General features: G+C 56.1%; 7 protein-coding genes and 1 non-coding gene across 8 annotated transcripts; 2 read left to right on the top strand and 6 right to left on the bottom strand.

The window, feature by feature from the left end:
* Positions 1 to 684: 684 nt before the first annotated feature.
* POSPLADRAFT_1181965 (hypothetical protein) lies at positions 685 to 4,528 on the bottom strand (the record flags this gene model as incomplete). The annotated part of the gene is made up of 9 exons (XM_024488883.1): positions 685 to 1,061; positions 1,125 to 1,176; positions 1,324 to 1,924; positions 1,981 to 2,187; positions 2,238 to 2,421; positions 2,478 to 3,171; positions 3,271 to 3,377; positions 3,430 to 3,578; positions 4,333 to 4,528. 9 exons carry the CDS (start codon positions 4,526 to 4,528, stop codon positions 732 to 734), a joined length of 2,520 nt encoding a protein of 839 aa, XP_024338707.1. The 3' UTR covers positions 685 to 731.
* A 1,060-nt stretch (positions 4,529 to 5,588) lies between these two features.
* Positions 5,589 to 7,309, bottom strand: POSPLADRAFT_1144508 (hypothetical protein; the record flags this gene model as incomplete). Its single annotated transcript, XM_024485701.1, has 10 exons — positions 5,589 to 5,882; positions 6,075 to 6,129; positions 6,179 to 6,190; positions 6,244 to 6,399; positions 6,499 to 6,581; positions 6,635 to 6,744; positions 6,786 to 6,801; positions 6,961 to 7,124; positions 7,182 to 7,216; positions 7,272 to 7,309. 10 exons carry the CDS (start codon positions 7,307 to 7,309, stop codon positions 5,589 to 5,591), a joined length of 963 nt encoding a protein of 320 aa, XP_024338706.1.
* A 653-nt stretch (positions 7,310 to 7,962) lies between these two features.
* POSPLADRAFT_1070397 (hypothetical protein) lies at positions 7,963 to 10,467 on the top strand. The gene is made up of 7 exons (XM_024482393.1): positions 7,963 to 8,133; positions 8,193 to 8,454; positions 8,522 to 8,657; positions 8,716 to 9,087; positions 9,138 to 9,858; positions 9,927 to 9,937; positions 9,991 to 10,467. Exons 2-7 carry the CDS (start codon positions 8,206 to 8,208, stop codon positions 10,299 to 10,301), a joined length of 1,800 nt encoding a protein of 599 aa, XP_024338705.1. The 5' UTR covers positions 7,963 to 8,133; positions 8,193 to 8,205; the 3' UTR covers positions 10,302 to 10,467.
* A 1,223-nt stretch (positions 10,468 to 11,690) lies between these two features.
* Positions 11,691 to 13,537, bottom strand: POSPLADRAFT_1070396 (hypothetical protein; the record flags this gene model as incomplete). The annotated part of the gene is made up of 10 exons (XM_024482392.1): positions 11,691 to 11,868; positions 11,936 to 12,069; positions 12,132 to 12,335; positions 12,394 to 12,475; positions 12,537 to 12,616; positions 12,675 to 12,971; positions 13,053 to 13,154; positions 13,208 to 13,238; positions 13,288 to 13,322; positions 13,369 to 13,537. Coding segments are annotated over 10 exons (1,312 nt in total), but the record flags the coding sequence as incomplete, so codon positions are not given.
* A 345-nt stretch (positions 13,538 to 13,882) lies between these two features.
* Positions 13,883 to 16,829, bottom strand: POSPLADRAFT_1066341 (hypothetical protein; the record flags this gene model as incomplete). Its single annotated transcript, XM_024482062.1, has 7 exons — positions 13,883 to 14,079; positions 14,131 to 14,629; positions 14,684 to 14,815; positions 14,866 to 15,411; positions 15,473 to 15,605; positions 16,599 to 16,733; positions 16,783 to 16,829. 7 exons carry the CDS (start codon positions 16,827 to 16,829, stop codon positions 13,883 to 13,885), a joined length of 1,689 nt encoding a protein of 562 aa, XP_024338703.1.
* A 383-nt stretch (positions 16,830 to 17,212) lies between these two features.
* On the bottom strand, positions 17,213 to 18,705 carry POSPLADRAFT_1145293 (hypothetical protein; the record flags this gene model as incomplete). The annotated part of the gene is made up of 10 exons (XM_024485785.1): positions 17,213 to 17,386; positions 17,441 to 17,591; positions 17,665 to 17,851; positions 17,907 to 17,981; positions 18,013 to 18,146; positions 18,204 to 18,282; positions 18,351 to 18,363; positions 18,425 to 18,448; positions 18,519 to 18,582; positions 18,641 to 18,705. 10 exons carry the CDS (start codon positions 18,703 to 18,705, stop codon positions 17,213 to 17,215), a joined length of 966 nt encoding a protein of 321 aa, XP_024338702.1.
* Positions 18,706 to 19,396: 691 nt separating this feature from the next.
* Positions 19,397 to 19,501, bottom strand: POSPLADRAFT_t86. Its single transcript has one exon. It is a non-coding gene; the product is annotated as a tRNA-Gln (tRNA).
* A 333-nt stretch (positions 19,502 to 19,834) lies between these two features.
* On the top strand, positions 19,835 to 25,347 carry POSPLADRAFT_1181951 (hypothetical protein; the record flags this gene model as incomplete). Its single annotated transcript, XM_024488882.1, has 22 exons — positions 19,835 to 20,198; positions 20,264 to 20,415; positions 21,088 to 21,296; positions 21,352 to 21,636; positions 21,692 to 21,809; positions 21,861 to 21,918; positions 21,972 to 21,989; positions 22,039 to 22,592; positions 22,649 to 22,870; positions 22,927 to 23,175; positions 23,239 to 23,322; positions 23,374 to 23,497; positions 23,552 to 23,638; positions 23,691 to 23,836; positions 23,885 to 23,999; positions 24,054 to 24,097; positions 24,151 to 24,384; positions 24,439 to 24,581; positions 24,639 to 24,664; positions 24,721 to 24,904; positions 24,954 to 25,043; positions 25,096 to 25,347. 22 exons carry the CDS (start codon positions 19,835 to 19,837, stop codon positions 25,253 to 25,255), a joined length of 3,666 nt encoding a protein of 1,221 aa, XP_024338701.1. The 3' UTR covers positions 25,256 to 25,347.
* Positions 25,348 to 26,047: the final 700 nt, after the last annotated feature.

The following is a 26,047-nucleotide window of genomic DNA, read 5'->3' as shown; positions in this document are numbered from 1 at the left end:
CGAGATGGGTGGAAGAGAACATTGACGATGAGAAGACAATGGTGATGGAGGGAAGAGGCATGTGACAAGTTTTGAGAGTATCATTGATGATATTGTGAAAATGTTGGTGGCGACAATGAGCAAGAGGCAATGACGAGGAGAAGATATGAGCACAAGGAGATTTGACGAGATTGAATCATTTGAAATCAGAAAAAGGTGTTGTCCCGAGGGCCCCCTCGGGACAAAAGTGCCCGAGGGGGCCCTCGGGACATTGTTATATAGCTAGGGCGTAGATGTATTTGAAAGAGAATGAGTCGATAGCAGCGCAACAGACTTTCTATCGGAAACGACTGCAATGTACAAGCAATGACGAGGGTAAACCTATGCGTGCAGAATCATTTGTGCTATAGAGCTCATACCAGACTGGCAATGGGACATTCGGTCACTATGCTGAGTTCGATATTTGACATGACAGTGCATCGTTTTCCGCGCACTGCGCGTTTGGAACTCGGCGGAGACATGAAGCCCTGGACACGCTACATGTACTTACGCTGGAGTTTGAGCCCATAGAATTAGGAAACGAAAACAATGACTCGATAAATAATCTACCGCAAACGAAGTTCTCCTAACTAGGTATGTATAATCCCAGAGGTCTCCCCACTACGCGTGGATCTCATAAAGAGGATTATTGAATGCACCCGGGTGTCGAGGCACGCATCGGGATATATTGCCCACATAATGCTACATATAAATCAAGACAGCTTCACGAGAACCTTCATTGCATTAGCTATAGCGAAACTAGATTTGGCCATAATCTGTCGTGACTCCTTCGTGATCTCCGGCAGCGCCTGCGTCTCGCTCAGCCGGTTGGCATGCTCGTCCAGCTCGCGCAGCAGCTCGCCGCCCTGCTGCGCGTGCTTCGGCGGGATGTTGTCCTTGCAGACCGCGACAATGCTCGAGACGATGGTGATGATCTGCGTGAGGTTCTCGTTGAGTGAAGGCGGCGGCGTCGGGCTGCGCACGCCTGAGAGCACGCTCTGTATCGCGTACACGATCGCGTCGGTCTGCGCCTCCAGGTACGGCTGGATAGAGAGACACGCAGATCAGCATTCACGACGCGGGCGGCGCACTCAGGGGCCGCTAACCTTAAGTTCGCACCACGCGTCTTCGGGGCTCTCGGCGCCCGCGGACTCGTCGCTCGTCATGGCGCCCGCACTCTGCAATGAGGGCTGGTCAAATATCGGCGGAGGGGAGCTGGCGCGCGAGCTCGACATGTTGGATGATGGTCTGCGCTGGTCCTCCATGGAGGAGCGCGAGGGTATAGAGCGGGAGGAGGCCATCGACTCCCCGTACCGGTTCCCGTTCTGCTGCGACGCGTCGCCCCGCCTGGAGCTGGCAGAGCTCGCCATCCTCTGGTGTAGGCTCCCGCCCTCGTCCACGGAGCGCAGTGGTGGAGCGTAGCCGTTTGTCGCGGACGCGCCCACAGACGACGCGGGCGCGAACTGCTCCTGCTCCGCGCGCGTCGCCTTGCGGATGCACACCGCCTTCCCGATCTCGGTGACCGTCGCCGACACGTGGCTGGCGGCGGCGTCCAGGAGGCTGACGGGCGACATGCCGGAGCCCGTCGCGTGTGTCTTCGTGGCCGCGACCAGGTTGCTCAGAGTGGCTTCCAGGCGGTCTCGCAGCGTGCGCAACGCGTCGACGTCGATATCACGCCGCGGCCTGCGCTCTACGATCTTGACGTCCTCGATGATGGCGCTGACTGCGTTGATCACGGCCTTCATGGGCGTCAGCACACGCGTAGGGGCGTTGGAGCGCCCGGCAGTGAGGAGACTGTCGATGGCAGACACGAAGGCTGTGACATGGATGTCGACGAGGCCGCCGTCCTGAGAGACCGGCAGCTGGTCGTCCATGCGCGGTGCCTGCAGGAAGAGCTGCGATGTCGCTGTGCAGACACGCCGGCATTAGCACAGCATCCCCGAGCGCGTTGTTGTGACGTACCCTTGACACTCCGCAGTTCCGTCTTGGCCTGCTCGTACTTGCGCTTATACTCCTTGAGCTGCGCGTCGAGGTCGCGTATGACGGTCAAGTCCGAGTCTTTCGCCGTCATGAGCTCGTCGTTGCGCCTCGAGAGGTCCGACAGCTCCATCATCAGACCCTCCATGTCCGACCGAAGCTGGTCCATGATCTCGGGGTTGGCCTGAAGGACTGGAGAGTCAGCCCAAGCTCAACGTGGAAGCGAGCGCGCGACGCGTGACGCACCTGGCCGCCGCCCGCACGCTCTGCCTCGAGCTCTTCACAGCGGTCTCGCAAGATGCGCAGCTCGTCCTCGTCCACGCGCGCCTGCCGCGCCTCCGCCTCCTTCTCCCGCGCGCGCTCCTGCCGTGAATTGTCCAGCTCTTGCTGCAGCGAGAACATAGCCGCCGTCTTCTCCTCCATCCGCTAGTGTCACGATCAGCATTGCAGACGCCCGCATGTACATCCGCATACACACACACCTGGCGCAGATCCCGCAGCTCCTCCTCGACGGCACGTACCCGCGCCTCGCCCTCCGCCCACTTCTGCTCCCGCTCTCGACCGTCCTCAACCTCCCGCTCCAGCGTCGCCACGCGCGACTGCAGTGTCGCGATCTTGTACTCGTAATCCCGTCGCATGCGCTCCGACTCCTCCGCGGCGACACTCGCGCGCCCGCCCATCAGCCGCGCACCGACCCCAGCGGCGCCGTTCGACCGGTCGGACGTGACCGAGGCACGCCCGTACGACAGCTTGTCCAAGTAGTCTTCCCCGCGCGACCCCGCGCGGTCCTCGTCCTCGCCCTCCACCGCCTGCAGCCGCGCGCTCAGCCCGCTCAGCCCACCCGGACGCAGTCCGTCCTCGTCCACGTCGCTGTCGCTGTCGCGCTCGCGCTCCCTCTCGCGCGTGCGGTCGTCCATCGCCGTGCTCGCGCTGTCCCGCACCTCGCGCCCATACGGGACCTCGATCTCCTCCTCCGCGATCGTGCTCTTGTTCGGGATGATCATCCCCATGCCGGCGCTCTGCGCGTTCGACGCTGACGTCGACTCGCTCGTCGTGCTCACCGACTCGCTGGGGCGCCGCCCGACTAATGCCCCGCCGTACTCCTCCGACCGCCGCCCGGTCATGTCTTGCGATGGCCGCCGCCGGTTTTCCCCGTTGTACAGGTCTTGCGACGGCCTGCGGCGCCCGACGCCAGCAGCGTATGCGGCGCCTCCGTAACCATCTCCGCTGCGCCGGCCCGCGAAATTGCCCTGACCCGGACGGCTATATGCAGACGGCGCACTCGATGCGGCATTGTCCGGGCGAGCAGAGGCGGGGAAGTCGGGCGAAGGATAGTCGTCGTAGGAGGACCCGGGAGACCCGATCGGCGCGCCGTTCGTGGGCTGCAGGAGGGAAGCGTAAGGTCAGACTCGGCGATAGTATGGCTCTACGCACGTCTTCCTTGAACTCCGGGTATCGCCTGGACAGCTCGTAATACACGTCGCTCGAAAGGTCCTTGAACCGGCCGGTAGGGAGCGTCGCCAGCTTCTGACGCGCCTGGTTCCGCTTTGGGTGAAAATCGTCGCGCACAGGGAGGAAGGGAACTGGAGACAACCATCGTCAGCACGCTGGGCTACGCAAGTTGATTAATCTGCCTCTAACCTTCGTTGCTGGTCGAGTTGTTCTTGCGTCGTAGTAACTCATCGTAAACATCCGTCGACAGCTCCTGGAATTGCTGCCGCGTCAAACGCGTCAGCTTCTGTCTCGCAGTCGAGCGCGAGTTGGCAGGTTCTGAGCGTGAGGACGGGTAAGCGGGTACTCGGGGAATAAGCGAAGAAGGAAATGGCGTCACATTTACAGTAAGATAAATGACACGGACAATAACATACAAGAACACGGAGTATATGCGTGATATACATGAATAGGCACAGCAGTTGACTCTATGTGAAGCAAGACGAACACCGGTCGAGCGATGAAACGATACGGAGACTGGCTTGCTGTTGAACAGGAAAGACTGAGATGCACCTGCACATCGCGTCCTGCTACAACCAAGCAGTCGGTACGGCATACGGACACGCTCAGCAGGGGATCGATCATCAATGTGCATGCAGACTTGGCGAGGACTGCTCTAAAGAACGATTGTTGCCTGCGACGTCCGTGACAGTCGATTGACTGCCTCAAACTCTTTCGCCAAAGAGGGTAGGGCTGCCGCCATGTCCCCGCTCAAGCCGCAGCCCGCTGCATTGACCTATGCGATCGCAAGCTCCAACCAGGTCCCATCGTCGTCGCCCCTAACACGCTCACCCAGAATGCACAGGGAGAGAGACTCCATCCCGAAGCCGACAAAGGGGGACTAACCTTTGGCTAGATACGCGGCAAGGTAAGTGTTTAGCTCCCAAAAGTGAGTGCGGGCGACCTCGGGGGCGTCGACGAGAGTAGAAGATATGCGTGGTGCATCCTTGAGGGGACGGTAAGAGTCTGTGCGATAGTTGGATATGCCGGAGTAGGTGGTGTTGGTGGGCGAGGGGACGCGGGAGGAACCAGAGCGTCTCATGGCCATAAGCGGAGACTAATTGAGACGGAAGAAGCGACTTCGGAGATGAATGGGGAATGAGGAGAGCCAGGAGGACGAGGCGAACGCATGCACGCACGCACAGAAGGAGAAAAAGAAAAAGAAAGGCAGGAGGACGGTGTGTACTAGCAGGCAGGCACTTGATGGAAACGCGACACAGGCCGTCACGGGACTTCATCTCGTATCGCGTCCATCCTCATCTCCCTGTAGAATGTTGCATTTGGAGCCCGACGCAACCACCACCGCCATCTGCAGGAGCTCTTGACAGTCGCCCAAGGGCGAATCCTGTTCATTATTCTGCCAGACACGCGACTCGTCGTACTACGACTATGTATGTATCTCGGCAGCAGATGAGATTGTCAAGCTTTGCTGCAAGGCTCGATGCTGTGAGCAGTCGTCCACATACACCCCCTTTGCTTCCCCCTTGCTTCCGCTCGCTGCCACTCGCCGCTTCGGCGTAGCACTGCCCTTTACTGAGTGTAGCTGGCAAAACTGCGCCCAATCGCCGCGCGGCGCTTGGCGAGCGCCACAGCGACAGCGCATGGCGATTGTTGGCGCAACTCAGACTCTGAGCCAAATATCTGAGGTAGAATCTCTCACGCAACCTAGAATTTACTGTCTCTTCCATGCAGGTGAACATGACTCGACGGAAATCCAAGTTTATGATTTGAAATAAATGACTAACGTTCGGAAGGGTGTTGTACCTACTACCCTCAGCGAGGCGGAGGAAGCTGGGATACACAAAGACAAGGAAAAACCTCCGGGGAAGTGGGATCTGAAGTCACTGCTCTCGTCTCTCGGTCTGTAGTTGCACTGGAAGTTTTCTCACATCCGAGCGTGAAGAAACACCATTCACCAGTTGCGCCACCCTTGCCAGCAATCGCCATACGCCTCTGCTAGACCCCGCGCTGCGCTGGCACCTGGCGAATGCCCGAACGAGTTTTGCCCACGACATGACCTTTACTGCCAGCGACTGGGACGATGAGATGGACTTTGACAGAGGTCGATACGGAAACTGACTCGGTGCCCTCGTACAGTCGGCCTATGTGTCCCTAATCAGGTTCTGCGCCGGATGTACAACTCCGAGTTCAAAGCTGAACGGCGCCTCCACAATCTCAGCCTTCTCCTCTAGTCCGTCCTCGAGGTCTGCAGCTCTCATTATCTGCTCGCTATCGTCTACCGCTGTCTCGTTTTCGCCGAACTCCAGCGATGCCAATGTATCGCGGGATCCCCCAGTCGCAAGCGGGGCACCCATGTTCCCGACGAACAGGTCCGGTGCGAAGCGCACCTCGGATGGCTCCGACATCAAGCTCGTGTGCTCTCTCGCATAATAGACCTGTCGTAGGTGGAGGAAAAGGTGAGAGAACAAGACCGTGGTGATCCTGGCGGATACAATTTCGTGAGCTGCTGCATGTGAGAAGTACGTTGTGCACAGCGCACGGTTGCATGAAGTATGTGAATTGCGAGCCAATCTATCAGGTACCTGTCGTCATTGGTGGACTGGAGAAGGGTCGACGTATGTACTCACCGCCACCGCCACAAGGTTGAGCGCGATCTCGAGCATGCACATGGCGAAGAGAACACTACAACATGACATGAGTGAACGTTTTGCTATCAAAGATATTGACATACCCAAAGTACAGACTACCTGCAGAGAGCGTTCTGTTCAGCGGTCTCAATATTTACTACAATCCTACTCACCGTCCCTTAGAAGCAGAAACGCGATGCTTGGTTTGAGATCGGTCCCATGCGCGAGTTTCCTAACCTGATATGTCGCGTACCAGGTCGCACCAAGGGTGAGGGCCTCCCCTGCGCTCTGACATATCTCCGTCGCGACGATCACTAGAACGAACCTCGTGATCAGCAGTCAATGCGGATACAATCACAAGGGCATTACGCCTCAATGCACTGCGTGTGAGCGAAAGAAGACACCGCAGAAAGGCGAGACTTACTGATTGAGCGCGCGGGGGCTTGTATCCAGTGTAATAACACAGGTGGACGTGTCCGGCACCATTCTCCAATTGACGGTATAAACCTGCAATGCGGTCATGTTCCTCATCCAGCATGCGTTGAACTCTAGTAGCATACTAAATTTGCAGCGGCTGGGACCATTCCCAGCACGACTACGAGCAGCGGCGTCTTCCATTGACGGCCATTAACGCCGTAGACCCGCAGGCCGGAGAAGACTATACTCTGAGCTATTTCTTGCTGTGATGCGCAGTGTATAAGACAGACAGACCTGCCCAGACTGCTATCTGCAGCACGTTGAGAGAGTTGTACAACTGGTTCAAGACATAATTACTAGATTCGGGTCAGCGGCGTCCAAGAACAGGTGCGGCGGAGACTCGCCTCTAGATTGAATATTTGAATGGTGTGGTCAATGATGGTGCACTAGCATCCTGAATGATACACACCGTGCAGGAGATGTCAGCGAACTGACAGATCATCTCCAGCGCCTGGACGACGAGGCACACATAACGGTTCATGATAAACAGGACGCTGGCGCCAGTGGCTTTACGTGCCCAGACGACCTGAAGCTCCATGTCAAAGGTGATGAGACAGTCGTAGATATAGAACGCTGAATGAGGCGGCTGTCAGACACCCAACGGCGGCCAGAAACTAGAATGGACCTCACCGGTCGTGGCCACCACAATGTAATTGGTGACACGCCTGACAATGCCGTCAGTAACATTTCCTCGGTTGACGGATCGAATGAATCTCGTACTGGCTCTCCGCCGATTGGATCTCTGCGGTGGAAGACATCGCATAGGACGGCGGACACCACGCGGGGTAGATTACTTATAACCAGCCATAGTACGCGCTGGGCTATGCGTCTCGAGATATCGGGGATATTTGAGTGAGCTGGGATGTAACGAACGTGGTCATTGGTGCTGGAGAAGCCGGGCTGCGTGCGGATGCCGACCACAGAAGCAATGCTTCCCTGCCTGCAGTACAGCCGTCAAGTGGTTCACTCTGATGCCCACGAGCCTATAGAATGGGGAGGATACCATAAGGAACTAATGTTATACACAGCATGGGAACGAAGATGGTCTGCAGATGGTTAGGTTAGATACATGTGCTTGCTAGTGGTACGAACTTTAGCTGGGTGGTCTCGGTAAAATATCATAAGATGCGGTTTCAGCGCGTCTTTTGATCGCTAATGTCGCTGGGCCAGCCAGGATTCATGCATTCCCACCTCTAAGATGAAGCTTTAGCAGAAGGTATAGGGCTATTCTACACGGATGTACGATTCTTGTCGTTAACAGAGCAGAGCATGACTTGAAGTATCTTCGGGCGCTTACATGCGTCCATAATGGGCAAGGATGACGTATGTAGCGCGGTGGTACGCGTCTGGTCGGCTGTTTCACTCGCATGTCGCGGCGCTGCACTCTGCTCTCATTTTCAACACTTGACCACCACTTCCCGGCTCACGACAATAGCTTCATGTCTTCAACTCTCGTTGTCATTATCTGAGAACGCCAGTCATACCGAGTCGCTAAATTCTGACCGAATACAGGACCGGTTAGCTCAATCTAGGTATTGTAAACTGGTTGTAATATCCAGGTCGGGCTAGGTTGTAAATTAGAGTAAGTGTCACGCACTACAACTCATGGTCTTGCTGAGGTGTACAAGCAGTCTTCACCAGACCGGGCGCCCCCATGCTGCCTGCGTTTCTTCGCCTCACACGACCATCAGTGTTGACGACCTCGCTGTCCAAATTAGTTCCGCCTCACCAACGGTTGCGATTATCTACCTCTCCTCTCTCTCGGCGTACACCAAAGCCATCCCGCCTCCTCAAATATAGTCGCCGCACAGTTCTTACGCTCTGTGGTGTTGGCGCCGTGTGGATTGTAGACAGACAGTACAATGCATCTGCAATAACCCGGAATATCCAAACTTTCTGGACAGTACGTCTGATTCCGTAATGGCTGGCCCGCTTTTGGTCCTTATGGCGCTCTGCATGATTGCCCTCAGTGCTCCGTAATTGCATTAGATTACAAGTTGAACTTTACACCTGAGCTCAGCGACAGCATACCCTTGCTGCATGAGCGTGTCGCCGAGCGAATGTACGATCTCTTTACCTCTAACGGCGGGCTTTATATCAAGATTGGTGCGGACGTTGCACATCTGACGTCTCATCGCGTATGCTTATGTCAACATTGGTGCAGGGCAGGCATTCGCGAACAACGCGGCGCTAATGCCACGGCCGATGCAGGAGAAATTCGCGAAGCTGTTTGACGACGCTCCACAGATACCGTATAGCGTCGTCAAGGACGTGTTCCTGGCAGAGTTTGGAAAGCCGCCAGATGGACCAGACGGCGTCTTCGAAGTGTTCGAGCAGAAGGCCGCGGCGAGCGCGAGCATTGCCCAGGTGCACCGCGCAAAGCTCAAGAGAAACGACGGCTCGGATGAGTGGGTCGCGGTCAAGATACAAAAGCCAGACGTGAACAAGCAGGTCGAGTGGGACTTGGTCGCCTTCCGCATCGTCATGTGGATATACGAAAAGTATATCTTCGACATGCCTGTGTACTTTGTCGTCGGTGAGCCCGTACTTCCGATGCTCATGTGCATGCTGCTCACATGGGCATAGATTTCATCTCTGATCACTTACGCCGCGAGCTCGACTTTACGTTGGAGGCTGAGAACGCGCTGAAGACAGCCGAATTCATTGCTGCAGAACCTCGCCTCGCGGATAGGGTATATATTCCGAAGGTGTATCCTGAGCTTTCGACGAAAAAGGTAATGGTTGCTGAGTGGATAGATGGTGTGCGGCTGAGCGATCGCCGCGGCATCCGACGACTCATGGGCGAAGACGATGGTGCCGACGCCTTACCACGCACGCGGTCGCTGAAAGGTGGCGTGAAGACGATCATGCAGACGATGGTCGAGCTGTTCAGCGCACAGATCTTTGAGTGGGGCTGGGTGCACTGCGATCCCCATCCTGGAAATATCATCATTCGGCCGCATCCCGCACACCCCCGTCGACCGCAGCTCGTGCTGCTTGACCACGGGCTATACGTACGCCTCACCCGCGAGTTTCAGCGCGAATATGCGACGCTGTGGAAAGGCTTGATGACGCTCGATCACGACGTCGTGAAAGGTGTCGCTGCGCAGTGGGGTATTGGCGCGCCGGACATCTTTGCGAGCGCGACATTGATGCGACCTGTACGGTTTGCGGGGCAGGAGGCGGAGAACCTCGAGAACTTGAGCGAATACGACCGCAGTGTGCGGCTCAAGGAGAAGCTGAAGAGCTTCCTGACGGACACAGACAAGATCCCAAAGCCGCTCATCTTCATCGGCCGGAACATGCGGTCAGCATCGTCCTCCATCCCTCTGTTATGTGGCTTCTGACGTGACTGTATACTTCTGTGCTTTGTAGCATTGTCCAAGGTAATTCCTGTCACTTTTTCCGCTAGGTAGCGCGCATGCTCATCCGCTTGCAGCAAACAATCAGTCCTTCGGCTCGCCCGTGAACCGCATCCGCATCACAGGCTACTGGGCTTCGCGCTCGCTCACGCAGGCGCCCGATCTCCCGCTACTCGCGCGCCTGCGCGAGTACCAGCGCTACCTCGTCTTCCTGCTCGTCACGTTCTCGATCGACGTCGCGTTCTGGGTAAGCAAGGTGCGACAGGGCGTGCGGCTGTGGCTCGGCCTGAGTAGCGAGGGTTTCGAAGACGAGCTCGAGCGCAGCATGCGTGGGTTCGCGAAGAGCAACTTCGGCATCGAGATCACTCAGGAGATGTTCGAGGGCTGACAGGATTGGGACGCGGGGTGGCGAGGATAGTGTTTAGACAGAGAGATGGAGCCTGGATCGGTACGTATTGCCTAGAATAATACATGGCAGATAATCTTATAGCTTCCGTCTCCATGATATGGCGGTTGACCTGGTCATCGACCGCACATCCGGATAGCTTTGCGCGAAAACTCGACCTAGCGCGGCCTGATACTATCTGATAGCATGCCAAGTAGGTTATCAAGAGGTCATACTCAAAGAGTGACCCCTTTTGACCTCGGTGCTGAATATTTTGAGCAATTCGAATATCAAATGGCACTGATGCGATCTTTCCTTCAAACATGACACAGGACGATGCCAAATGCACCCTTCATCATTGCTGGGCCATTTGTCACGCAACCAGTCTATGCAAGCTCGCGAGTCCCCGCCTAGGAGACTCGGGAAGTACAGAAAAGAACACTAATCACACTGTAGGACTTTCTTGGAACCAACAGCATCGGGATGAGATACAGGATGCTAACGTCATCGCCTGCATGGTACAACCCGGGAACATGACTCACTGCGCATTGACGAATTAGGATTGCGGCTGGACCCCATGTGACCGCGAGACGTGCATCTGCCATCACAGCACTTCTCATACCACTGGCAGTGTATAGGGAAAATACTCTTCATTGAAGGGTTCTATATAAGCTTATAATGTTTTGACACGCTGTCTCGGCGATTCTAGTTCTGTGCTCGTTGCAGAGCCTGCGTGTGTGCTGGGATTGCGCTCAGCGGCGGCGCGCCACACTTACACACACGGACATCATAACAATAAGTTGATCCGTGCTCGCCTTATATGTTATTGTGTGAACAATACTACGCGAATGGAGACAGCATAAATGATTGTATCCTGCCTTTTCGTATTAGGCCCCGGACGCAGAGGTGTGACCAACAGAAACTTGAGAGGCTGGAAACATGTTCAGCCGAGCCCCTTGCGTTCGGCCAGGATGATCTCAAATCTCGAAACGGGCTAGCTGCTTTCCAGCGTTATGAGCAATTTACATTCTACGCCAGCAGCCACAAGAGCTGTCGTTGAATTGCTACATGTACAAGCACTGCGATATAAGCTAAGAAAGGCTCGCGCGTCAGGTCGGTCGCACGCCGCTGACGCATGAGCACCATAGCGGCGCCGCCGTGGACCTGCATAAACATGATTCTGTGGAAATGTATCCTGTTGTCTGAAAACTTGGTCAAAACTACAATGTACGGCCAGATACGGACTTCGGCGATGACGAGCAACAGTCCAGCGCCCTTCCCTCCTTCTCCCGTCAACCGCAATAAATAAATTACCGTCTCTCCTGCGCCCGCGCCCGCACACGCTTACGCACTGAGGTCGCCCACGCGCCCGCAGCACCCCGCGAGCGCGCCTCACGCGCGCCCGAGGTGCGTGCCCGCGAGCTCGCGCTCCAGCTCCGCGCTCGGGTTGTCCATCACCGGCGACGGCGCGCGGTGCGCGTCCTCCGTGAACCCGGACGTCGCGCCGTTCGGCGGCGCACGCTCGAGCACGGGCGAGCTGAGGATCTCCTCGCGCGAGGGGAGCGGCAGGCTGCGCACGGGGGAATAGGCAGAGGGTGAGCAAGCGGGCAGGAGCGGAGCGAGCGAGCGGGGCGCACCTGTCCTGGCGCCGGATCTGGCCCGCGGAGCGTGCCTGCGCGCGCACCTCGGCGCGAAAGGCCTGCACCTCCTCGACGATGAGGCGCTTCATGCCCTCGATGGAGTCCTCCTCCTCAAAGCCAAAGTCGAACGGCTGCGGCGCGCGAGCGCGGGCGCTGATCAGTAGCGCGAAGGGTGCGCGGGCAGCGGGCGCACCTGGGGGCAGACGGGCTCGTCCGCGGGGTCGTGCCAGACGGCGAGGTAGGGGTGGTTGAGCGCCTGCTCGCACGTGATGCGCTTTGCGGGGTCGAAGTTGAGCAGCTGCGAGAGCAGGTCGAGCGCGAGCGGGTTGGCGCGCGGGAACAGCGTCTGGAACGGCACGCGCGGCTTGATCGGCAGCGAGCGGATGTAGTCTTGTGCCTGCGGGCGCGCGGTGAGTGCGCGGACGCGGGCAGAAGCAAGAGGCGCGGGAACGTACACGCGGCGAGCCGACCCGGCGGAGCGTGTCCTCGGAGGGCGTCCCGAGGTAGTGCAGGATCTGGTTGAGCTGGTCGACGTAGCTGCGCACAGTCAGGCGTCAGCGTGCGCGCGCGCGCGCGAGCGAGCGGGGGCGGAACGCACTCTCTGCCCTTGAAGATGGGCTTGCCGGAGAGGAGCTCCGCGAGGATACACCCGACGGACCACACGTCGATCGCAGGGCCCTGCACGCGGCGGGTCAGACGCACACGCGGGCAGACGCCGGAGCGGAGGGGCACGCACGTAGTTTGCAAAGCTGAGCATGATCTCGGGCGCGCGGTACCACCGCGTGGCGACGTACTCCGTCATGAAGCCCTGGTTCGCGGCCGCCTTGGCCTGCCCCGGGCCGCCGCCGGGGTTGTAGCCGCGCGCGAGGCCAAAGTCGCAGATCTTGAGCTCGCAGTCCGCGTTGACGAGCAGGTTCCCGGGCTTGAGGTCGCGGTGGAGCACGTTTGCGGAGTGGATGTATTTGAGGCCACAAAGAGTCTGGTATATGAACGACTGGAAATGCGCGTCCGAGAGCGGCTGTTGGGAGCGGATCTGCGGGGCGCGGGTGATTAGTCTGGTGGTCGTTGGGCGCGTCTCGGCGATAGGGCATCAACCAATGTACGATGGACATACAATAGCGTGCAGATCGGCCTCCATCAGCTCCTCGTAGAGATACACCTCGTCGAAGTTGCCGTCTGGACGGAAGACGATGTCCATGTCGTACAGACATGTGATCTGGGAGGTTGTGAGCAAGGCAGGACAGGGCTGGGGAGAGCGGGGACACGGACGTTCTTATGGCCGCGGAAGTGGTGTAGCAGTCTAGATGTGCGTGAGGGGAGATGGCAGAGCAAGGGGCGCAGTGGCTTACTTGATTTCTCGTAGACATCGCTTTGTGAGGATTCTCTGGAACCAGTCAGCACGGACAGGGACGCGTAGGGGGAGGGCGCACTTTGGTGTTGATGTTGGTGATCTTCTTGATGGCGCACCCCTCGCCGGAGCGGCGGTGCTTTGCGGAGACGACGCAGCCGTACGCGCCCTGGCCGAGCTCCTTGACGAACTGATACTCGGAGTCGACGACGAAGGTGGAGTTGAGGGCGGTGAAGGTATGGCGCTGCATGGTGGGAGATGGAGGTGGAGAGGCGCGAGCAGAAGCAGTATCATATATCTGCATGATGCTCGATCGATGGGCGGTGCGCCCCTTTGCGGGCACAAGCACTGCCCTTCACACTAGTACTGCCCCGCCCGACGTCGCCCTCGTCGTGCGCCCCGTCGACCGTGCCACGATCGGCGACGATCAGATCGACTCGTTTGATCGACCGTGCACTATCAACAGCGGTGATGCATACTAGCCGTTGACCATGAGCAAGTATCACACCGTCCATGCTCGGCAAAACAGTCATTATAATGTGGCCAGCCAGGGTCCAACATCAAAGCAAAATGATAGTACACGAAAACAGTCATCTCTATGATGCTAGCAGTCTCTCAATCTCCACCCGCACGCGCGCACGCGCGGCGACCGCCTCGTCCGACTTCCCTCCGATCAGCCGCGTCTCGTCGCCGCCCAAGCCCGTCGTGACGCCCTCGTACAGCACCTCGAGCAGCTTCGCCCACTGCGCGCCCCATATTTCGCGACCGTCGTCTCCGGCAATCTCCAGTAGCGCTGTCCAAATCCATCAGCAAGAGACGCGTCCAACCACGCGCAATCACGCACCATGTACCGAGTACGGCGCGATCGTGTACCCGTGCAGCGCCGGCGTCTGCAGCAGGCGCACCAGCCACGTCCACAGCCGCGTCGTGCGGAACGGCCCCTTCAGCGGCCGCGGCATGTTCGTCCGCAGCACGTGGAAGTACACCCGCATCAGCCCCACGACGCGCGCCGCGTACGCCGCCGCCGGCTCGTCCTTGCGCGCGCCCATAAGCGCGAGCCGCGCCGTCGGGTCGAGCAGCGCCCCGGCTGCGTCCCGCGTCGGCGTCGGCGCCGCCGCTGGCCAGTTCCCCGCCCGCTGCGTGAACTTTGCCCAGAAGATGTCCTCAAAGTCCATAAGGTCGACGAGCAGCGCCGCCGTGACCTGCGCGAGCGGCACCGCGCTGCGTGGCTCGGCCGTCACCTCCGTCTCGGCCTGCACGAGGATCGCCTTGGCGAGCGAGGACAGCAGTGCGTGGAACACGGGCTGCGAGTGTGCACTTATGGTCTTGCAGATCTCCTCGCTCTGTATAGAGTCAGGAGGGGGCCCTGCGTGCTCGTGCGGGGACGCTGGACTCACTATGCGCGCGATGGCGGCCGGGTCGTCCGTGAGCTGGCCTATCTTGGGAGTGATCACACGCCGCGCCGCGTTCCACGCCGCCTTCAGCTTCGGATCGCTCTTCACGACCCTCATCCTGAACCGCTTGAGTGACTGGGCAGGTGGTAAGCAAGTGTCATACAAAGCGCACAGACAAGACCCACGCTCAACGTATCCTGGCCGTACTTGAAGTCCTCGGGGCCAATGGTGTATCCCAGCAGCTCCCGCTTTTTCTTCTGCGCTGCCAGGCTCTCCTTGCGCGTCTTCGCCTCCTCCTCCCGCCGCTTCGCCTCCGCAGCTTGTGCCTCCTCCTTGTGCTTGCGCTCTTCCTCCTCCGCACGCTTTTGTTCCTCCTCCTTGCGCTTGCGCTCCTCCTCCGCACGTTGGCGCTCCTCCTCTTCACGGCGCACGCGCGCCTCCTCCTCGCGCTGGCGCTCCTCCTCCGCAAGCCTCGCGCGCACCTTCTCCTCCTCCTGGCGGATCACGCCCTCGAGGCCTTCCCACAGCGCGCGGTTGCGCGCGTTCCAGCGCTCGCGCAGCCCGCGCTCGAGCGCCTCCTGCTGCAGCGAGACGTGCGCGAGCGCCGCCTGCACGGCCTCGACCTGCTTCTGGTGGTGGCTCGTGCGGATCTGCGTCATCGCGGCGTGCGTCTGCTTCTGTTTCTGGTGCCGCTCGCGCTTGTCGAGCGCCTGGTTCACGCGGGCGACGTGCTGTGCATGTGTGCGGGTCAGTCTGCCGCGCCGGCGCGAGGGGCACGCGCGGGAAACGCACCAAGGATTCCTCGTGTGTTTTCCGCTTGAACTCCTCGTATGGGTCGTGGTGGTTGACTCGGATGCGGATCGATGTCAGAAAGTCTTTGACGTAGTATTCTTCCGCCGCGCTGCGTGGCGGGCGCTGGGGTCGTCTGGACAGGATGTGTTAGCACAGTGTCCGGTTCGTACACACAGTTGCGAGCAAAGAAGAATCATGGCTGTTGGCGAGACGTGGTCCACGAATTTGATAACTTGTACATGCTAACCACAACAACCACAACATGCACGGTTTCTATCTTGTGTTTGGGGAGTAGCATCCCTGGGATAGACATTCAAGCAAAAAACCCATCGAGTATGCCACTACGGGAATTGTGGGTCATCTGTGGATACTGTAGCTCATGCGGGCTTGCATAAGTAAGGCGGGTATGACAGACAGAGAGGAGCGAGTACCGGCGCCCACGTGAGATGGGACAGACAGCCCGCGGCTGCACCAACGATAGCCATGGCTTGATAGCAAGAAGCAGGTACGATAGTGGGTAAACAGCAGCCACAGTCGTCGACAGAGGATCTCCGGGCTTGGACAGTCCGTGAAGAAACCTACGACCTTCAGAATCTTGTCTCGGAAGGCTCATATGACAGACAAGTGCATCCCAGTCGTCTCGAAGCGACTCGCGCTTTGTGAGGTATAGAGATACTTCAATCTCGGCTCACGACAGTGTCAGCACAGACCGTTCCACTGTCAACTGCGCGAACATCTGCCCTCTCCTCTCATGAGCATCCGGGGCCATTCTCACAGTCAGCGTGGTACCTTGTGAGCAAGAGGAGATCCTAGAGCAATTCCCCCGAGCGAACGGCAGAGCCCGCTTCACAGGAGCAGGTCCATACACAGTGCGCAGCACTCGTGCTGCTCAGCGTATGTACGTAGAAGTTAACTATGCACGCACTGTTCGCGCTAGCGGGGATTCTAGCTGTGTGTCGAGCCGAATTGTTTCGGCTCCCACTTGGCGTACTCCGCGACATACTCACACAGCGGGAACGTCTACAATCGAGACCACGACCATCGCCCCAATTGCACCAGCCACAGTTCCAAGGGACCTCAAGATGGAGAATGACGCGCACTATGCGGCGCTGGAAGGTGGACTCACGGTGGGGGAGGCGGGACCTCAGATTCTGACCGGTAACAGAACGAGTCGGTCGACGCAGAACTCGCAGCAGACTCAGCGTCAGAGTCATCGTCGGACTCGGAGTTCAGGCCGTATGTCGACTGGCTCCTGTATGAGCTGCTGCGGATTCAGTGAGCGAGAAGCCTTCAGCAAGGTCGCGGCGCACCCTCGTTCAGGAGAAGGAGACGCGGACCGTGGCGCGTGGAATCGCATAGCTGCAATGTGGGCAAGATAGTATGAGTTGGTGTGCAATGTTGTCTAGTACGAGGCGTGGTCGTGGTTAGCAGACGAAGGAGCATGCAGAGCGGATGAGAAAGGCGAGGTGGGGAGAGGCGAGCGGCCAGTCTCAGACACGGTTCACCAAGGCGGCCACGCGGGCACGTGGTCGCGATCGAGATTCAGATCCTATTCAACGCCGGCCATTTGGCTCTTACCGAGGTCAAGAATCCAGGCCCAGCATATTACGCGCCGCGATGTGCACATTCAGAGCTTGTAGATTCAACCAGACTCGAGTAAACCAATTATACCCTCGGAAACAGCCCCACCATATATATTCATCCTCGCGAGACACTGCCGGATGCCTATACACCTATCCATTAATCTACAACGATACCTCCCTTCTTCATATTCCACCCGAGCTGGTCATACGTCCACCCAAATATAAATCCGTCGTCTGTATAATTGTGGTAGCTGAGCAATGACCGGTGCAGGCCAGGCTTCCTGTGTACAGCGTTCAGCGCAGCCATGTCATCTTCTGCCAGGTCAACCAGCTATGCGGCGCACATTGTCAACACTGCCACCCAAACAAGCAAAACAGAACGCACGGTGATGTTCGCTTTCATGCGCTCGACGTTCTCGCTCTTTGGGATCACAATGATCCCGCGTTTCACGCCCCAACTTATGAGTATTTGCGAGGGCGAAGCACTGTGCTTCTGTCCAACGGAGACAATGTCGGGATCTGTGAACAGCACGGGCCTGTCCTGTCCCGGCATAGGCCGACCTGCGCGCGTCATGTCATCAGAAGCAGGAGGGTAGTAGGAGGCGAAACGGCTGACCGAGCGGCGAGTACGCTGTCAGAAGGATGCCCTTCTCCTCGCAAAACTGCTGTAGTTCGAACGACGGTAGGCACGGGTGGAGCTCAACCTGGTTCGTTACCGGAACAACATTGCAGTGCGGGAGGATCTCGTTGAGAGTTCTAATTGAAAAATTAGACACGCCAATCGACTTGACCTTGCCTGGGGGACGTGCTGGTCAGCGCTGCCCCTAAGTAGGCGGGTGCGCGAGACGTACCTGTGTCAAGCAGCTTCTCCATCTGCTTCCACGTCTCGACAAGCGTCGGGCTCTCACCGCACGGTATGTGCTCACCTAGGGGAGCGGATCAATCGAAGTCGGATACAATTTGTCGCGCGGTACGAACCAGACTCTGTGTCTGCCTGAGGCCAATGGATCAGATATAGGTCGACATAGTCGAGCCCCAGCGCATTCAATGACTGCTGAAACGACTCGGCGACTTTGTGGTGGTGTTGGTTTCTATGGAGTATTCTAAAGTCAACGCGGAGTCTGACCAGCTCGGTGCTCTGCACCTACGGGAGCTTGGTCGTCACGAAGATCTCTTCGCGCGGGATGCCCGATTCACGGATGGCTTTGCCAACGTGTTCTTCATTACCTGCGAAATGTTTGGAGAGGAAAGACGTCAGGACCGCACGATCTGATACGCTCAAAATCAGCACTGACCGTATCCGAATGCCTAGGAAGAATGGGAACGTCGCTGTGAGAGTGTTGGCTACCGCAAGTGCGTCCTCGCTCACCGTGTCCAGGTGCCTATACCCGCACTGCCCGCCGCATAGACGTGAGTCTACGTGTCTAAGCGTGCAATCATGTACGCGACTAAGCGTGACGGACCTTCAGCGCGTTCTTGCACATGAGCTCGACAGTTTCCCCGCCGCCCGGTGTCCCCATCCAGCATCTGGGCGACGCGTCAGCGATTGTTTATCACCGAGTTGTCTGCATAAGAAGCGACTCACCCCATGCCGACGGAGGGCACTTTAATGCCATTATTGAAAGTGAAGTATGGGATGGGCGCAGCCATGACTCGTGTTGCCAATGGAGTGTGAGGGCGATGTGGGAATAATCTGTGATATGGTTGTCGTTGCTTTTATGTATCTGGGTGTGCACGATGAGAAACGAGGAAATCCGTGCCAGAGGGAGTCCCGCTGCCCGCTCCCTCCTATGGCCCGGCCCGCTCAACATGGTCATGGGTGTATGACTTCAGCGCCATGTCGAGTGAAATGTCTGAAATTGGGAAACGAAACCTCAGATTACTTCCCGTTATGGACACACTAGCCACTAGCACGCAGGACGAAAATGAGAACGTCGCGTAAAGAGAATAATGATGCCACAAGGTCATATAATCAAACCCCGAGGGTCCATGACACTGCATGCAGGAATCAATTTTCCTGCACAAAATATCAAATCATAATTGAATTAAAAGCAAATAGCACCTATTGAATCTTACTGATGTAGAGATTGAATGGAAATTGGAGAAAAATCGAAGGAAAATTGAAAGGGACAATGGAAAATGGATTACATAATCTATTTTTCTTCGATTTCACTTCCATATTAGGCGCCAGAATACTGATTAGAAAAATTAACTTTTCTTTCGATTTTTATTTGATTTCTTGTACTAGAAAATTGAATACCGCATGCAGTGTGATCGTACAAGGCACTTAGACTTCTATCCTAACGAGAGCAAACAACAGCTACGAAGGACAAAATGTTTAAGGCCTTGCCAGGGTTCGAACCTGGGTTTTGGGAAGAATTCAGTGCGATCAAAGAGAGACCGACTTTCAAAATCCCAAGTGATAATACCACTACACTACAAGGCCCTATTGGGGTGCAGGGCTGGATCATCGTTTGCTGATGCATGCACGGGCGGCCCCGCCAAACCCGTGGGCGAATGTGTCGGTGAGGAAGGGTTAGACCTGTGTAACAGCTGCGCCCGATATACCCTCACATCTTTCCCTCTCAACTCACTCTGCTCGTCGCTGGTTACGATGAGCGAGGACTTTATTCGCCTCGTCTCTCAGGCAAACCCAGCAGCTCGCCAGTATCAGCCTGCCAACAATGGTTATCCCTCCTCCTCGCAGCAGCTCGATCCCTTCTTCGACGACGACGACGAGTATGAGGCTCCAGACTCAGCATTTGGCGCACCCGCAGCCATGCACTCCCAGGAAAGCGGCCTTCCGCTTGCTCGCTCCGGCGCTGCACCCGCCGGCCATTCGCAGCTGACACTGAACAACACAATCCCTTCCGACTGGTCGTTTGAGGACGACATCCCCGGGCAGCATCCTGCGCCACCGCCCGGGAAACCACCAGCAGGCGTGAATGCAAAGCACCATCAGAAGCGACCGTCCAAGTCGTTCAAGCAACGGTGGAGGTGGCCGTGGAGCAAGAAAGAAGAGGTCTTACAAGGGAACCGGGTAGTCGTCCTCAACCATCCCGTCGCAAACGCCGAATTTTGCTCGAACTACGTGTCAACGAGCAAATACAACGTTGTCTCGTTCGTACCCAAGTTTCTATTTGGTGGGTGCATCGCGTCGAAGGTTCCCGGACATTGGCTCGCGTGCCAATATTGACCGTCTACACAGAGCAATTCTCGAAATATGCCAACTTGTTCTTCCTGTTTACGGCTCTCATACAGCAGATTCCAGGCGTGTCGCCTACAAACCGCTGGACTACCATTGCACCTCTTGCCGTTGTGCTGCTCGCATCGGCATTTAAGGAGACTCAGGAAGATATTGTGAGCATCATGGATCTGGATCTGGTTTCGTTAGCAGAATGGGATGGGAGCGTGGCCTCGCGCCCGCATTATACTCCTTAGCGGGTTGGGAGTACATGGTCATGTCATCATCTTGGTGAATGTCTTCCCTTGCTCGTCTCCTGGCCTCCTGAGTGTGTCAGGTGCTGCCCCATACCTCCCGACTTTTATTATGGGAACCTCCACAGTGGTTTCCGGTGATGTGGCTGTACAGGGAATCTGTCTGCTGAACCGCCGTTCAGGCAACTTCCCAAACAAGGCCGTAGGGCGCCAGGTTATTTTAATGTCGCCAACATCGTCGCCGCCTTGCCGAGTTGGTGTAAACGTGTCACAGCGTGGCGTGTGTCCTGGACACATGCGTTACTATTGGTGACTAAATTTGTCGCTTTGTTTGTTGGCAGGATGCGTTCATCGCGCGAGGTATTTCTATCACATGCAGTCATTCTGACACCTTGGGTAGGTGGCAGAATGAGGCTGGCCTACCGCTGTATACGACTCAGGATTTGGGGTCGGCGACGTCGTATATGGTCAGGCTTCCAGGTCCAATTCAGCGATCGTGTAAGCACTGGTCACGATATTTCGGCTGTCGTACAGTAGTCTCAGCAGTTTGCAAAGTTGACTTGCCGTGCGTGGATGTTCTGACGCTCTATTCAGAAACGACATCAATCCGACTCGGAGCTCAATGCAAGCAAGGCGAAAGTGCTCACGCCGGTGGGAACATTCGCCGACAAGAAGTGGAAGGACATCCAGGTCGGCGACGTGATTCGGCTCGAAAGTGACGACTCGATCCCCGCAGACGTGATCCTGATCAGTTCGAGCGAGCCGGAGGGATTCTGTTATATCGAGACGTCAAACCTCGACGGGTGAGTATTACACACCTTGGTACTGATCTTTACTGAGACCTTGATCTCGGCGCAGTGAGACGAACCTCAAGATCAAGCAGGCATCGCCCCAGACGGCACACCTGACGTCCCCGCAGCTCGTTACGTCGCTGCAAGGCACGCTGCGCTCGGAACACCCGAATAACTCGCTGTACACGTATGAAGGCATCATCGAGCTGACGACGAATGAAGGCCTGCCGCGGCAAGTGCCTCTAGGCCCCGATCAATTGTTGCTGCGGGGCGCGCAGATCCGAAACACGCCGTGGGCGTACGGACTAGTTGTCTTCACTGGGCATGAGACAAAGTTGATGCAGAACGCGACGTGAGTGCGGCATGACGTGGCCTGTGTTTCAGCAGGGAATTTAATGGATGTGCAGCGCTGCGCCGATCAAGCGGACGGCAGTGGAGCGACAGGTCAATGTACACATTGTGTTCTTGTTCATGTTTTTGCTGGCGCTTTCAATTGGTTCGACGATCGGAAGCAGCATCCGAACGGTGAGTCTTGCAAAAGCTTGTGGGCCTGTATCTCAACTGTATGTTATATAGTGGTTCTACTCGAGCTCAGAATGGTATCTGTATTCGTCGTCGTCACTGGGAGGCCGAGGTAGGTGGAATGCAAATTAACAATATGTATGCGCTCACCCGATATCATTACAGCAAAACAGTTCATCGAAGGTGCGAATGCACGCGGACATCTCGATTGGCGTCGGCTGATGCATTGCAGACATCCTCACATTCATCATCCTGTACAACAATCTGATTCCTATTTCCCTCATTGTCACGATGGAGGTGGTGAAGTTCCAGCAGGCACAGCTCATCAACTTTGACCTGGACATGTACTATGCAAAGACGGACACTCCCGCGCTATGTCGCACATCGTCGCTCGTCGAGGAGCTCGGGCAGATCGAATATGTGTTCAGCGACAAAACGGGAACACTGACGTGCAACGAGATGGAGTTCCGCTTTTGCAGCATTGGCGGGGTCGCGTACGCGGAAGTGGTGGAGGAGAGCCGACGCGGAGAAGAGGAGGACGGTAAGGACGGCTGGAGGACGTTTGCGCATATGAAAGCCGTGCTCGATGGAGGTGAAAACCCGTTTGTGGATATGACGCCAGATGTGGGGGGCGACCGGGAGGTCATTAACGAATTCCTGACGCTACTTGCTGTGTGCCATACGGTCATCCCGGAGGTACGTGACGGCAAGATGCACTACCAAGCAAGTAGCCCAGACGAGGCCGCACTAGTCGCAGGTGCGGAGCTACTAGGCTATCAGTTTCACGTGAGTCCCGCCATCTGCTGTGTAGCTGCTGGGCAAGTTCTCATAGTGCACCCTAGACACGGAAGCCCAAGTCCGTTTTCATAAACGTTATGGGACAGTCACAAGAGTTCCAGATCCTCAATGTGTGTGAATTCAATTCAACGCGGAAGCGCATGTCTACGGTAGTGCGGTGTCCGGACGGCCGTATCAAGTTGTTCTGTAAGGGCGCTGACACGGTTATCCTCGAGCGTCTGAGCGAGAAGCAGCCCTTTACGGATAAGACGCTTCTACATTTGGAGGTAAGTCTAGCTCGCATTGTTCTGACGGACGTCGACTGAGAGCTTGTAACTGTCAGGATTATGCGACTGACGGATTGCGCACACTCTGCATTGCGTCGCGTGACATCCCTGAGGCTGAGTACCGGCAATGGGTTGCAGTCTACGACCAAGCGGCGGCTACGATCAACGGGCGAGGCGATGCGCTGGACAGCGCGGCTGAGCTCATCGAGAAAGACTTGAACCTACTCGGTGCCACCGCCATCGAGGATAAATTACAGGATGGCGTGCCCGACACGATCCACACTTTGCAAATGGCTGGCATCAAGGTCAGTCCGTTGTCGCACTGGTAGCCTCACGGCTCAACTGACGGAGCGCGTTGACGATGCCAGGTTTGGGTCTTGACAGGTGATCGGCAGGAGACGGCGATCAACATTGGCATGTCCTGCAGGCTTATTTCCGAGTCCATGAACTTGGTTCGTAGTCTAGTCAAGCTCATAGGATATGACTGGCTGATCATGGATTAGATCATTGTGAACGAAGAGACGATGCTTGGGACGCAGGAATTTATAACTAAACGACTGTCAGCCATCAAGAATCAGCGTAGCACAGGCGAGCTCGGCGAACTGGAAGACCTCGCGCTCATCATTGGTTAGTCTGCTAAACGTTTTCTAGTACAAGTCTCATACCAGGCAACTCTGACAGACGGCAAAAGCCTTGGGTTTGCGCTGGAGAAGGAAATTTCGGGCGCGTTCCTCGAGCTAGCTTTGATGTGCAAGGCGGTCATCTGCTGTGCGTTACTGGCCATATGAGGTCTCTGGGTACAATTAACATGACTTTCCAGGCCGTGTTTCTCCTCTCCAGAAGGCTTTGGTCGTGAAGCTTGTTAAAAAGAACCAGAAGTCCATCCTTTTGGCAATAGGCGACGGCGCGAACGACGTCAGTATGATCCAGGCCGCCCACGTCGGTGTTGGAATTTCTGGTCTTGAGGTGAGACAATGCTGCCTGTGCTTAGTCAAGTTGCTGACGTATAGCCAGGGTCTACAAGCTGCGAGATCGGCGGACGTCGCTATTTCACAATTCCGATTCTTGAAGAAGCTACTTCTGGTCCACGGAGCCTGGAGCTATCAAAGACTATCTAAGCTTCTATTGTGTACGTCATCGTCATATCGACTGCCTAGCGTTGAGTAACCCCATACGCCACCAGATTCATTCTACAAAAACATCGTGTTGTACATGACGCAATTTTGGGTACGGACCTCATCAAACCGCGTACAATTTGTAGCTGACGTTTCTTTCCGTAGTATTCGTTCTTCAATAGTTTCTCTGGAGAAATCGTGTATGAATCGTGGACGCTGTCAATGTACAACGTCATCTTCACTGTTCTCCCGCCATTCGTCATCGGTGTTTTCGACCAATTCGTCTCTGCTCGCATTCTCGATCGCTATCCACAGTTGTACATGCTTGGCCAAAGGAATGCATTTTTCACCAAAACAGCATTCTGGCTCTGGGTCGCGAATGCACTCTACCACAGTGTCGTAAGTGCAATTCCTCAACTATAAACAACTTACTTAGACTTGAACATCGTCTAGATCCTCTTCGGCTTCTCCGTTATCCTTTTTTGGGGAGACTTGAAGCAATCGTCTGGCTACGACTCCGGGCATTGGTTCTGGGGCACAATGCTCTACCTGGCGGTCTTGCTTACTGTCCTTGGCAAGGCCGCCCTTATATCAGAGTCAGTGATTGATGTTCAGGCAACCTCTTCATTAAGCTCACAAACTGCAATTATCAGCCTTTGGACGAAATATACAGTCGCGGGTAAATATGGCTGTTGTTGCATTGATGACACAAGACTGAGTATACCCATTCTTCAGCTATTCCCGGCTCATTTGTATTCGCCATGATCTTCCTGCCAATCTACGCCGTGGTCGCCCCTGCTATCGGATTCTCTCTCGAGTATGAAGGCCTTGTTCCTCGTCTGTGGACAAACGCTGTCTTCTACTTCATGCTCATCCTTGTTCCGATCTTCTGCCTCACAAGGGATTTCGCGTGGAAATAGTAAGTCGATCATATACACATGAATGGTCACTCTCACCAGCTATCCCAGCTACCGGAGAACGTATCGACCGGAGAGCTACCATATCGCACAGGAGATACAGAAATACAATATCCCCGATTACCGACCCCGACAGGAACAGTATGTACCATCAGTGAGAATTGCAAGTGCATGTCTAACACGCTGTGATAAGATTTCAGAAGGCGATTAAGAAGGTCCGCGCCGTACAACGTATGCGACGGAATCGAGGCTTTGCGTTCAGCCAAACAGAAAATTCATCACGACAAGATCAAGCCCGTATTATCCGAGCATACGACACATCGCAAACAGGGGCACGACCTACAGGGTACTAGCGGCCATATCTTCGCGTGTTCTAACAAGGACAATGTAGTTTACCATATCTCGTATTCAATCCTTAATCTATATGGATACCCGCAGGTCACGGACTTACATGTACCATGAGGGGGTTGCTGGTGGTGATTTTTACGACCTCTAATGCTGTGGCGTCGACAGCTGTGCAGCATCGACACATTTCCGCCGGTTCAAGTGTTTCCAACAGGATGTTCTCCCTCTTCGTCACAGAATGTGGCAACATCGCCATCTTCTCACAGGGTAATTGGAGTCAGTATTCACGTCGTCGTAGTTTCTGTCAGTGCTGAAACATAATTAAGGACTACCTAGTAGATTCGACTGCTAACTTTCGTTACAGCTGCGTCGCCCTGTTCTTCTGACAATGTGAGTTTACAAGCTGCTGTGGTTGAGTCTCCACTGTTGTCTACGTGGTGATTTCCAGTTAGTGATCACCGGCAAGTTTCATCGCGCTACGGTCGCAATCGCAGCCCTCATACTGTACCTAGCGTCGGTGGCCGCCGGGCCTGGGTATAACCACATTCTTCCAGACTCGACAGTGCAATACCGCCATGACAGGGCCACGGCTGTATCATCGGGTCAGCCTCCATTTCTGGTCATTCTGACATGCTTCCGTTGACTATGTGACTTACCCCTTTCGTTGATATTGCCTGAGATGTACATGGATACGATTCTGTCTCTGTGAACTACTATAATCCTGAGCGCCACACTACCGCGAAAGCTGGCCACAGCTTCATGTTGAGGCATAAGCAGACTCTTGCAGCTGAGTCTGACAG

The sequence above is a fragment of the Postia placenta genome (genome assembly GCF_002117355.1).
Source record: "Postia placenta MAD-698-R-SB12 unplaced genomic scaffold POSPLAscaffold_8, whole genome shotgun sequence".
Lineage (NCBI taxonomy): Eukaryota > Fungi > Basidiomycota > Agaricomycetes > Polyporales > Adustoporiaceae > Rhodonia > Rhodonia placenta.
The sequence above is the reverse complement of the archived record's forward strand: the minus strand, read 5'-3'. Positions and strand labels throughout refer to the sequence as shown.

Excerpts from the sequence above, each read along its gene's own strand:
- POSPLADRAFT_1070397 (XM_024482393.1), top strand. The coding sequence starts at position 8,206 with ATGCTGCCTGCGTTTCTTCGCCTCACACGACCATCAGTGTTGACGACC. Across the intron at positions 8,455-8,521 it reads ATATCCAAACTTTCTGGACA|TGCTCCGTAATTGCATTAGA; the intron begins GTACGTCTGATT and ends GATTGCCCTCAG. Across the intron at positions 8,658-8,715 it reads CGGGCTTTATATCAAGATTG|GGCAGGCATTCGCGAACAAC; the intron begins GTGCGGACGTTG and ends ACATTGGTGCAG.